At 35.5% G+C, this 12488-nt stretch overlaps 1 protein-coding gene across 1 annotated transcript; it reads right to left on the reverse strand.

Moving 5' to 3' along the window:
* Positions 1–997: 997 nt before the first annotated feature.
* Positions 998–11662, reverse strand: Mmp10 (matrix metallopeptidase 10). The gene is made up of 10 exons (XM_010642052.1): positions 11530–11662; positions 9946–10190; positions 9706–9854; positions 9042–9167; positions 7523–7687; positions 7214–7358; positions 6019–6152; positions 3460–3619; positions 2656–2759; positions 998–1253 (listed from the first exon to the last, which is right to left on the reverse strand). Exons 1-10 carry the CDS (start codon positions 11632–11634, stop codon positions 1150–1152), a joined length of 1437 nt encoding a protein of 478 aa, XP_010640354.1. The 5' UTR covers positions 11635–11662; the 3' UTR covers positions 998–1149.
* Positions 11663–12488: the final 826 nt, after the last annotated feature.

A 12488-nucleotide genomic window follows, 5' to 3' on the forward strand; every position in this document is an offset into this window, starting at 1 on the left:
GTCTAGTTTTAATCTTTGGCAAGTTGAAGCCCAGTTTTTCCAGCAGCACTTATTAAAGAGGCTATCTTTCCTCCAGGGAGGGTGTTTGGCTCCTTTGTCAAAGATGAGGTGGCTGAGAGCATTGCTTATAATGAGATGGATGTGAATCTTTTGGAGGCCAGGGGACAATGTTTTGATTTAAATCTAAATTGCCCACCATATTTTCACATTTGGACATGAGGCATGGTTTGAAGGGTCATGTCAGTGGGGGTATGATGTGGCAGGGAATATCTCTTTCTTTGTTCCTTCCTTCTCTCTGATTTCTGGCTACCATGGGCTGAACATCTTTTCTCTGGCATACCCCTCTGTCAACTTGTTTCTGCCTTGGAGCCAGCACAAAATAGACTAAAACTGTGAGCCAAAATTAACCTCTCCTCCTTAAGTCAGTAAATAAGACAGTCTTTTACTGTAATGTGTTTTTAAAACTTTGAATATTTATTGTATTTTTCAATCATGATGAAATACCATTTAAGATGATACTAATTATAGCATATTTTAAATACAAAACAACTATCAACCTATCTGTTTTTCGTCTAACATGCAAGGAACACTTAAAATATCTATGTGTGAAAATAAAGCTCTTGCTGGAGCAGAGAAAAGGAGAGAGTATGTGACAGTCATGTGACCCATCCAAGGAGGATGGATCCTGGAAGAGAAACTGCCAAGTACTTAATGTACAGTGTGGTCAGTGTATTGGACATGAATCAAACTAGACAGCAAAGGACAAGTGAAAAATAAAATTCTTTATTAAGTAATAAATAGAACAGTTATGGAGATACTTTTCATTTGTTACATGAGTATTTCTCACTTCTGTGCAATGTAATCAAGAACACATGAAGTATTTTTTTTTGTTGTTGTTTGTTTTTTTGGTACCGGGCATTGAACGTGGGTCCTTGAGCTTGCAAGGCAGGCCACCGAACCGCTGAGCTAAATCCCTAGCCCCCACATGAAGTATTTTAAACAATTCTCTGTGCCCCATAAATATGTCTGCAAGTCTCGTCTTCTCTGGCTATCGTACATGCAGTAATAATTTATCATTTTGATTCACAGTAAATTAGATGAATATTTATTAGATCCATTTAAAATGCCCATGTCTGTCTTTTCCTTATCTCATTTACACATTAACCAGCTGTTACTTTTCAATACATGTGTCACCTTCCTGGCATTAGGGTCAAACTCAAACTGTGTTGATCCACTGAAGAAATAGAAAAATCCTGTAAACATAGATGAAGAAAATGATGAGACATTTTTCAATGTATCAATTTTTCAACATATATAACTTAGAATAATAGTCAGCTAATAATGAGTGGCATTTATTAAATGATTCTCTGTTTTACAAACTATGCTGAATGCATTGTATAATTTATTTTATCTATACTTGCAGAAACAGTATAAGGAATCATTAACGAGGATGAAACTGAAAATTAGGAAGACTTTAGAATTTCCCTAGGTAACATTTCTAGCGAAAGATTGAGGAAGATTCCATCTCTTCTGTCTGACTTCAGTGTTCTGAAACATCAGATTATGCTGTCTTTAAATAGAGGGGATTGTACAGTATTTTAAAATCCAATTTTCCCCTTTCTTTTCAACATTTTATCTTCCTATTAGGTAAAAAAAAATCACAATTTGGGAAGCCAAAAGAACCAGATTCATGATAAATTGCATTAAAGGTGCATTTTCTGCTTCATATACTGTATAGTCAAATTACTGTAGTCACAGGTCATCAGCCTAGTGAGTATTATGATTGTCAGGGCCTGGCAGGTCCCTCCAAAATTACTTCAGAATAAGCAAGCACAAATTTCCCTGCCCATCTACTCATTAGCAGAAGTTAAATTTTGTCTAGTCTGAGCATGTGGGAAAGCCACAATTGCCTTACAATAGTAACTAATAATGACTAATGTAAACAATTGCTGACTGCAACAGCAACCAGACAAAGCACTGTAGGATGGGACAGGAAATAACAGGGGACAGAATAGAATGAAAACTAGTCATCAGTAAACTTGGCTCACACCAAGTTGTATTTTTACAACAACATAATGACCTGAAAGATCATGGGTTCTATGTGAAGCTGTACCCTATTTATTTATTTTTTATGCTGAACCTAACTTTATTCATGCTTGCCTGGCACAGGAACAGATCCTTTGGTAAAAACATACAGTGAGAACAGAAAGCGTCTTAGCATGTACTCTGTTAAGCTACAATAATTATGTACCTCAGTTATTTCCATGCACATGAGTCTAACAGAAGCTGTATCCTTTGATCATGTGTGTAGATATGAGATAGAGGCTTGGAAGTCATTCAAGAAATATAAAATTTAAATTAAATCTGCATATTTGGAAAGTTAAAATTTTCAGGAATTTGAAGTAAAAAGGATTTAAGACTGAATGATTTGAAAACTTTTGATTTCTCACTTCCTTAAAAATATTTTAGTAACTTTATAGTGGTATCCTTTACATAGCATAAAATCTATCATTTTTAATTATTCCATTTGATAAGCTTTAGTAAATGTTATTCAAATATTATACACAAATATGAAACAGGCCAAAACATACGTCATTCTGAGACTATAAAATACCCAAAGTACCCTCACTGGCAATGAAATAGGTATCCTCTTACCAAAGGCCTGTAATACAGCATCTACTTTTCCATCAACTCCTGGAAAGTCATCAGCTATAAATCTGGGGAAGCCTTTTTCCATGGACTGGCTTTTCTCATCAAATCTGCACCAAGTGAAAGAAATCCAGCTCAATATTTTATAGAAATTTCATTGTGCAAACATTATGGCATAGTGTTAATGTTCTTGTGTGGAATCCTAGATAAACTTTTCAAGTTGTTCAAAGAGATGATAAATTTTTGTAGGGCTATAATAATAATGTGATGTTCCTAGTTTTACAAGCTTATAATAATATAAATAATATTTTACCCAGAAAAGGGACAACATTTTATTCTTCAGAGTTTCTGCACATATGTTTGAGGTCAATTTTCTAATCCTGGACACATAGAAGTTAAGCACTTACTGGCCACAAATACACAAGGATACATATAAGATGTAAAGAGAATTAAGTCATTTGGCTATAAGCAAACTCCTGGTTCTCTATCCCACTGAGACCCTGTAGAACTTGTTTCTACAATCTGGTACACCCGGGATGCCTATGGCAACCATGTGGGACTGGCCTTGGGACACAAAGTAAAGGTGCCTTTGGACCTCTTTGGTCTCTTGTTATGTCTTTGGCTGTTTTAATGTATGACCCAGTGACCCCTATTCTGAATGATGTTCCTATCTGGGAAGTTGAGCAACTGTCAGGTGTCTTCTTCATAGCAGGAATACCTGAAGTTAGAGAAAGAGGGTAGAGTGGGCAGGTATCTTTTAAAATGGTCCCTGGTTAGGCTCCAAAGAAAATCATTCCCATTGCATCTTACCTCCAGTATTTGTCCTCTGTAAAGAAATACGTTTTCTTCTTTTCCTTATCAGAAACAGCTGCATCAATTTTCCTTATGGTTGCAGGAAATCCCAGAGTATGGATGCTTCTTGGATAACCTGCTTGTACATCATTTCCTCTGACTTCCCAGAACTTACGTCCTTGAAAAAAAAAAAAATAAAACCAAGAAACTATGAGTGAATCCATTTAGTTTAATAAATGATTATAATGGCATTGTTGTGTTAAGAGAAAGCTAGATTTTAATTCTAACCACTAGCATAATATCTAGTTTCTAGTGTATTTAATAAATGTTTATTGAGTGAGTGAATGAGTGAATGAAGGGGTGAATGAAAATATGAGCATATAACTCTTGTTCACTGTCTTTTCTGCATCTTATATTTGTTATCTGTAATTTGTTGCAAAGATTTCTAGTTATTTCTTACAATTTTTGATGATTTCTTAATCTAAATTTCTAATATAGGCCCCTCCAAAGCTTTGTATCAGGTCAGTTGATTTTTAATCACCTAATACTAAATAACTCGCAATCACCAAGTCCTATCTGTGCTGCTTCAGAATATTATGGGAATTCCCTCGACTTCAAGTGAATTGGGATAGTGGAATCCTATCATTCTGATTCCCTTTATTTTATCATCTTCTCTCCAATTTTGAATCCCTATCATCTGAGTGGAATGACTTCCACCTATCTGAGCAATGCCAGAAGTGCTTTACTTTTGTATAAAAAAGTTCCTTCTGCCTGCCTTAAAAACCTTTCTGCTTTATACATTCAGCCCATCTCTCCACAGCAAAGTTCTTCTCCATCAAGTCCCATTCTGACATTGCTCCTCTCAGCCTTGGGTAAAGTACGGTGCTCATCCTTTGGGCCCTCATGGTTCCTTTCCTTCTCAGCTCCAGCCCTGTCCACAGTGCCTTGGCAGCGTCATTTCTGCTCCCTCCTTGGAGTAGGAGCCCCTGCTTACTAGTGAATTCTGTGCCCAACGCATTGCAGGTATTTAAAAAATGTCACATATATGTATAAATAGGAGTAGTACTTTAGAATTATATAACTCATTATGATTTCAAAGGCAAATTCACATGATTTCATTTAATCTTTACAGAAATGAGATGGTCAGAAACAAATACGTATTTTCTAATCCCCCTATAGCTTACTATTTTAAAATAGTCCCAATAACTTATGAGTCAGGGAACAAAAAGCCTAAAAATAAGAACATAATAAAAATAACCTGTTAAAATTTGTGGGCTGAAGAGGAAGGAAGAGATATTTATAGGCATAAATACTTATTAGAAAAGTAAAATAGATGGCAATAAGGTAAGCACCAAATTTAAAGGTGATAAAAACAGAATAAATACAAAGAAAGCAAAATTAATGCAATAATAAGTAAATAGACAAAAATTAATTAAATAGAGTAGGGAATAGTGGTTCATGCCTGTAATCTCAGCTATTTGGGAGGCCCAGGGAGAAGGATCACAAATTTGAAGGTAGCCTGGGAAACTTAGGGATACTCTGTCTCAAAATAAACTAAAATGAACTGAGAATGTACTTCAGCACTAAGTGTTTCCCTAGCATGTGTGAGGGGAATAAAAATACAATAGAGAGGACCAACAAAAATAAAAGTTAATTCTGCAAGAAGTCCAGTAAGATTATTAAATATCCCTTGAGATTAATAAAGAAAATTAGAGAAAGGTTAAAAGAGTCAATATGAGAAATGAAAAAAAGAAAGAAAATTCAGCAATACTTAATTACAACAAAATAACACTCTGCTAATTTTGAACCAATTGATTTGGAAACAAAGTCAGTAAATTCCAACAAAAATATATAACCTGATTTAAAAAGCAGTAGAAGCTCAAATAGCATTACCAAGAGAACAAATTGAAAAGTAGTTTAAAAAAATCTTAACAGAGAAGCCACCAGGCCTACATAGTTCCACTAGTTAATTTATCTCTCCCTGCACTGATATTATAATATTTTACTTATTAAAATTTTGTAACACAGAGTTGTTCTCATTGTTTTACTCTTCTTCAGGAATATATATGCTGTTCTTGACCTTTGCCTTGCTACATAAGTTACGAATCTAATTTGCCAAGTTCTATGAAAACTCTAATGGTATTTGAATTGAAAATGTCATATCTGTACATAAATGACATTTTAGCTATGTTAAAATTTTATATCCATAAATATAAGATATTCACTATTATTATCTAATACAAGCATTTATGCCTCTAAAGATCCCTTTCTTCCTCTTAATCCCACAAGCTTTGATTTGTTACTTTTGTTTTATTTTGAAGTTTTTTTCTCCCTTGACTCCTGAGTTATAGGGAATATTTTAATACATCAAACTATATGTGGAATAGTTTCTGTCTGTATCAAGTATTTTAAAATAACATTTATAATGGCTTTTGTGCAAAGCTTATGTATGCATTGACACTAGATTTTTATAGTAATGAACCACTTAAAATTTACTATAATAGAGAAAATTCCTACCAGTGAAACTTTTGCAATAGGATTTTTTTCAAAACTTAAAAAATTGTGGATAGTACTTGCCTTTAAAAATAAAAACTGCATCCTTGCTGATGACTTCATATGCAGCATCTAAATCTGATGGAAGGGAGGGCCAAAATGTAGAAATCAAATTAAGTTCAGGTTGGGGTTTCCAGTGGAGTTTACGCCAAAAATATCTGTAACATATAAAAATTATTTTCAATTTCCTTTGTCCTTTATATAATAGGTAGAGAGACATAGACACATGAAAAAAAGACAGTAGTCTTTTCTTCCAGTCAATGCTAACTCATCCTGTACAGAAGTTGGTATTAAATGACTGTCTTGTGCGTGACTCCAGGGTAATGAAATCTATGGCAGGAATATCGATTAGTTCCAACAGGATTATTTAGCTTAATTTCACTCTGAAAGACTGCAAAACACTGTGTATATCATATACCGATAAATATTTCCACAAAATGTTATGTGCCTCTTTGTGTTTGTGTGTGGATAGAGACACAAAAGAAATTGATACGTGCTAGCACACGTGGAAGCAACTGGGTTACTGCAGGCCAGAGATGGGAAGATTTTCCTTGGAACTCTCTCTGCATCTTTTGTTAGTATTTGAATATTGTGCATAAGCATATATCATTTTTTTAAAATTAATTCATTGAGATAGTGGCTTTCTAAAACAAAGGTAAAGATACCACTTTGCTTCTAAAGATGTATAATACTTTTTGAAGATGTTCCACAATTTATGATATTTATAAGGTAAACAAAACAGATAAAACACTTTCCTTAATGGAATTCATATTCTAGTAATCAAGAATAATTCTTTATAAAACAGTCTTTAAAAAACAGCCTGGGCTATTCGAAAGAGGGGTTAAAAATGCAATAAGAACTAGATTACAGGAAGACACTGTGATGCACACCTGTAATCCCAGCACTCTGAGAGGCTGAAGCAGGAAGAGTACAAATTCAAGCTGATTCTGGGAAACTTTACAAATTAGTGACACCCTACCTTAGAATTTAAAAATTTTAAAAGGTCTGGGGATGTAGCTGAGTGTAAAGACCAGGGTTCAATACCTGATCACACACACACACACACACACACACACACACACACACACATCAGATCAAAATGATATGATTCTAGAATGTACAGGAAACACTTCATTTAAATTTTAGCTTGTTTCCTTTTTCAAGCATTGTACCTAAAAAAAGAAAAAAAAGATAGGAAAATATAGCTTTCCAGTCTGACCTGTTTTTAAAGAACAGGATTTCTCCCCTCAGGGTGCTGACTGCATCGAAGGACAAAGCAGGATCACATTTGACTAGTGTCCCAGACTCTAGCGGGCTAGATTCAGCGGGCACTTCTGGCTCAGCAGGAGAGGGAGGAGGAGGTCCTAAAGAGAACAGATTAGGGGAGAAACAGCATTAGGAAAAATGTGATGCACATGTCATTTTATACGCTTTCCAGACCTTCTCAAGGTGCTTTAAGTTACATTGCAAATATTTTATGTAGCATCTCTGCAAAGCTATAATATCTATTTTTTCCAACATCACTCACCATAGAGGAACTGAATGCCATCCACATCATCTTGAGAAAGGCGGAATCGAGTCAGGTCTGTGAAGGAGTTGTAGAGTGGATACATCAAAGCCTTAGTGTCGGTGGAATGGAAGAGACCCAAGGAGTGGCCAAGTTCATGAGCAGCAACCAGGAATAAATTGGTCCCTATTTAAGAAACCATAGATGTTGAAACTCTTCGCAGCTAATTATTTTGAAAATATACATATAAAACACATGCCAGATATACTTGATAGAAACTCATGTTTTTCAAGGTTGACTAGAAGTCAAAACATTAGTTTTTCACCATATCTTTCCCTAATAATCTCCTGGTAAAGGAAAACTAAGTCAATTTTACTGTATTTACAGTGAGGAGTATTGTTTCCAAAAGTACTTCTTTGGAAGGACCTTGATTAATAGCATGTCAGTAAATATAACTCTTCATTTTCTAAAAAGAACAAGGTTGTCATGTTCATGTTTCCTAATATCTATCAGTTTCAGCCTTGCCTGAAATTAATTGGCAAGTATTTATGTATTTCTTAAACTCTTAAGTAACAAAACTATGGTTATTTCCCACAGGGATATAGACTGATTTGTTCTTCTTCTTTGTCATACTCAACTAAATTTTGATTATCAAAAGCTTTCCAGTAATAAGTAACACTGAGTATGTGCAATCTTTAGTTTAAAACAGAGAAATATGCCCAGCTGCTGTTTTCTGCAGTACAAATATAGCTGCATTCACTTCTTCTTTATATTATGAAGAGTTTTATTGCTAGCATTTAGCCAATGCTCCATATAATTGAGGGAAGAATAAAGCTAGATGATTTCATGCAGCACAACATCAGGTTTTCACTCAGTAGAAGGGTTCTTTCATTTATGTAAAAGTTCCCAACTAGTCTCAGAAGAAGCGATTGTTTCAAAAGTCTGTTTCTAATCTTCAGAAGCCATTTGAAAAAAAAATAGCACACAGTTAATGTGAATCATTGTGTCTTAGTAAACCTTGGGTCTCTCAGAACCAATTTAAGGGAAACAACATTCCTGAGCTAGTGACAGTGATGCACTTATTTAAACAAATGATGTAGAAATGTCCTTTGGTTCCTAGCATTTTCTCTTGATATTTACTCTAAAGAGAAAAAGACCCAAATGAAAAGGAAGGAAACAACTCAAGGTCATGTTTTAGGTTCAGAACTCATTCAGTGGCATTCATTCTACATCAGTCATTTATAATTAATGTGATACAAAATCATTATTAATCACACTGGTCCGAAACCTTCACAAGATCCAGAGTTGAGGAAATAAGATCGAATGGTACTTGTATTACTCCTGGTGGGGCAAAGATGAATTGTATACGTTTATAAAATTCTTCACTAGTGATTGAATGAAGAGTCCTCCCATTTACCACTCAGTTAATCAGAATTTCACTTACTAGAATACTACATTTACTTCTCCTTCTGGATAATGAAATCATTCTTGGATAGTTAGACATTATTTCTGAAACCATTCTCAGAGGCTTAAAACCCACCTGATGCATCCTCTGTCCATTTTTCATCATCATCAAAGTGAACATCTCCATAAAACTCAGGCCCAGGTGGATAGGCATGAGCCAAACGATTTCCTGGTCCATCAAAAGGGTAAAAGTCTCCATGTTCTGATGGGGGGAAAAAAAACAACGGTAGTTTACATATCCAGAATTTCTTTTTATCCTTTTCCAATCAGACAGCACCAGATGCTGAATGTTAGTGCCTTCTCAAAGTCCACATGTTGAAAATTAATTTCCAATATTAAAATGTATGGTCTTTATGATGTGGATATTTCATGAAGCCTCCATGATTGGGATCAGTGTCCTTATAAAAGAAGCTTAAGGGAGCCTCCTGGCCCTTCTGCCATATGAGGACACAGAATGTGTCACCCATGAAGCATTACCGAAGATCTGCTGACACCATGACTTTTGACTTCTCAGTCTCAGATCTGTGAGCAATGCTATTTCTATTGTTCATAAATTAATTTTGTTTTAGTATCCTGAACTGGCAAAAACATTTGATAATAGGCTGGGGATTTAGCTCAGCGGTTCGGTGGCCTGCCTGGCAAGCGCAAGGACCTGAGTTCAATCCCCAGTACCAAAAACAAAAACAAAAACAAACAAAAAAACAACAAACATCCGATAAATGGATATTTTATTTCATTACCTCTAACTGCAAAAGAAATCATTATGTCAGCCTCTCCTTCAAGCATCCTGGTGAATGTGAGTGGGGTCACCCCCTCCCAGACCTTCAGAGCTTTCTTTATGGCAGAATCAACAGCAGCTCTTGGCAAATCCTGTGTGTAATTCACAATCCTGTGTAAGAAAAAAATGAAGAAGCTAATATTTTCCTGGGATACAGAATATAAAATTTCAATATTGTGTGACAACATCTTTGGAGCCATACCTGTATGTAAGATGGTTTTTCCTCCACTTTGGCATCCCAGGAAAGGTACTGAATTGACCAACATCTGGAACTCCACACCTGGGCTTACGAATTACCTCCAAAGTGTTAGAATCCAACTTCCCTGTCACTTCCAGCCCAAGGAACTTCTGCATTTCTTGGATTTTTTTAACAACAGGACCATTGTCTTTCCTTCTATAAACTTGATTCACATCTTTTGCAAGGTTGTAATAGTTTTTTAGGTATTTCTAGTGGAATAACAAGTATATTTGTAAGCAATTCTTATGATTATTTAACCATTCATTACAATTTCAAAATTTATTTTAATTATTCTCCCATTTATTGAAACAAAAGCAAGTATTACAATTTGCTTTTTTATTAAGATGGCTTATTATTTCAGTCCAATTTAATTTATTAGCCAAGTTAAAAAATTGGCATAATTGTATACATTCTTGGATGAATACATCTACTTCACATTGTAAATAGAGACCTGGTTCAAGACTAAAGAGAGATCATACATACATATAAATAATACATACATAGAAATAATGGCACAAATGGTTCCTTAATATAAAGATGAAAATTAGCATATTCTCCCACTTCAATTTATTTTAACCAAAGTAATTCTAAAGCAAGGTACATTTCATCTATTTCCCATTTGTTGTTTTCACATAGCCTCGGAGCTGCTGCAACACTATTATTCTAACCTTGATTAATTATTTGAAATTCCTGTGCCTTTCTTTCATTCTCTGTTAAAATGAAAGGAATTTCCACCTCCAGAACTTTGATATTCTCTGATGCCAAATAATTCCAACAAAACAGTTTCGAATCAAGTCATTCTGCTTGGTTTTAGAAGATCAAGCAGGCATACTTGTTCTCTACATGGGTGAGCCAGTGGCTTCAAATGATGCTGCCATTAATTACCTGGGCAATTGTAAACTGGATAAAGAAGATGTGCTTTTTCTATAAAATGGAATACTACTCAGCCATAAAGAATGAGAAATTAGAGCTGGGCGTGGTGGTGCATGCCTGTAATCCCAGCACTCGGGAGGTTGAGGCAGGAGGATCGCTGTGAGTTCGAGACCAGCCTCGACTACATAGTGAGTTCCAGGTCAGTCTCAACTACATAGTGAGACTCTGTCTCAAACCCCTCCCCCCAAAAAAGAATGAGAAATTAGAGTCATTCATAGGAAAATGGATACATATTGAGGATATACTCCTAAGTGAAATAAATAAGTCATACATGTGTAAATACCGAATAGTTTCTCTGGTGTGAAAAACTATAATAATACATAAGAATCGCAATGGTATAATTGACAATGTGAAATAGGAAGAAAGGGGATAAAGGTGTAGGGAAAGTGGGAAGGGTAGAGGAAAGGGAATAAGGTAAAAGAAAAAATATGAGGAAATGAAAAAATGGCAATAAAGTGTTTGTAAGTGGGGAGGGGAGGAGGGGGTGAGGGAGGGCAGGGACAAGGGGGAAAAATGAGAACAAAGGCCTGTCATGTAAAGGTACACGATCCCAATAATGAATGTGACTGTACTGTATACCTAAAATGTGCCAATAAACTCAATTAAAAAAATTACCTGGGCAAAATCCATGTTGGGATTTTCTTCCTTCACTGCTCCATTCAGAGGATAAGCTGAGCAGACTGGCAGACACAACAGCATGAAGACAGCTAAGTGCTCCATTCTGACTGCCTCTGCCTTAACAAATCCCTTTTTCTACCTACTAGCTTCTGTTCCTACCTTCTGGTGGCTGCTATTTTATAGGGAGACGTTGTTTAGGTCATCAACAGGGTGATTCATGTTTGTGCTTTTCTTTAAAAGTGAATGACAGGGCTGGGGATTTAGCTCAGGGATTCCACTGCCTGCCTCACAAGAGCAAGGTCCTGAGTTCAATCCCTTGTACAAAAAAAAGTGAATGACAGCAAGAAGGTTCACATCAATTTAATTGGAGATGATATAGCCTCTAGTCAGTGATTTCCCTACAAGTATTAAACCAAAAAGAATGACAACTCTGCAGGAAGTGGTTTTTGTGTTTATAAAGAGGAAAAAGAACTGGCTGGATAATTCAAGTTTGTTTATTTCCTGGAGTATTGCTGACAAATTTGGCAAAGTATTAATTTTTTAGACATAGGAAACCAGAGCAACATTCTTTAGAAAAATTATATTTAAAATGCTTTATTTCTGGTGTGAAAAAGTCTAATAGTACATAAGATCCTAATGAGATAATTGACAATGTGAAATAGGAAGAAAAGGGCTAAAGGTGTAGGGAAAGTGGGAAGGGTAGGGGAAAGGGAATAAGGGAAAAGAAAAAATATGAGAAAATGAAAAAATAGAAATAAAGTGTTTGTAAATGGGGAAGGGAGGAGGGGGTGAAGGGAGGGCAGGGACAAGGGGGAAAAATGAGAACCAAGACCTGTCATGTAAAGGTACAAGATCCCAATAATGAATGCAACTGTACTGTATACCTAAATGTACCAATAAATTCAGTGAGAAAAAATAAATGCTTTATAAGCAGGTAAGGTATAAATAGATCAGTG

Source organism: Fukomys damarensis, unplaced genomic scaffold, assembly GCF_012274545.1.
Source record: "Fukomys damarensis isolate Sample0158 unplaced genomic scaffold, DMR_v1.0_HiC HiC_scaffold_16, whole genome shotgun sequence".
In the NCBI taxonomy this organism is placed as follows: Eukaryota; Metazoa; Chordata; class Mammalia; order Rodentia; family Bathyergidae; genus Fukomys; species Fukomys damarensis.

Excerpts from the sequence above, each read along its gene's own strand:
- Mmp10 (XM_010642052.1), bottom strand. The coding sequence starts at position 11,634 with ATGGAGCACTTAGCTGTCTTCATGCTGTTGTGTCTGCCAGTCTGCTCA. Across the intron at positions 3,620-6,018 it reads TGCAGTTTTTATTTTTAAAG|GACGTAAGTTCTGGGAAGTC; the intron begins GCAAGTACTATC and ends TTTTTTTTCAAG. Across the intron at positions 1,254-2,655 it reads TGCTGTATTACAGGCCTTTG|GATTTTTCTATTTCTTCAGT; the intron begins GTAAGAGGATAC and ends CTATGTTTACAG.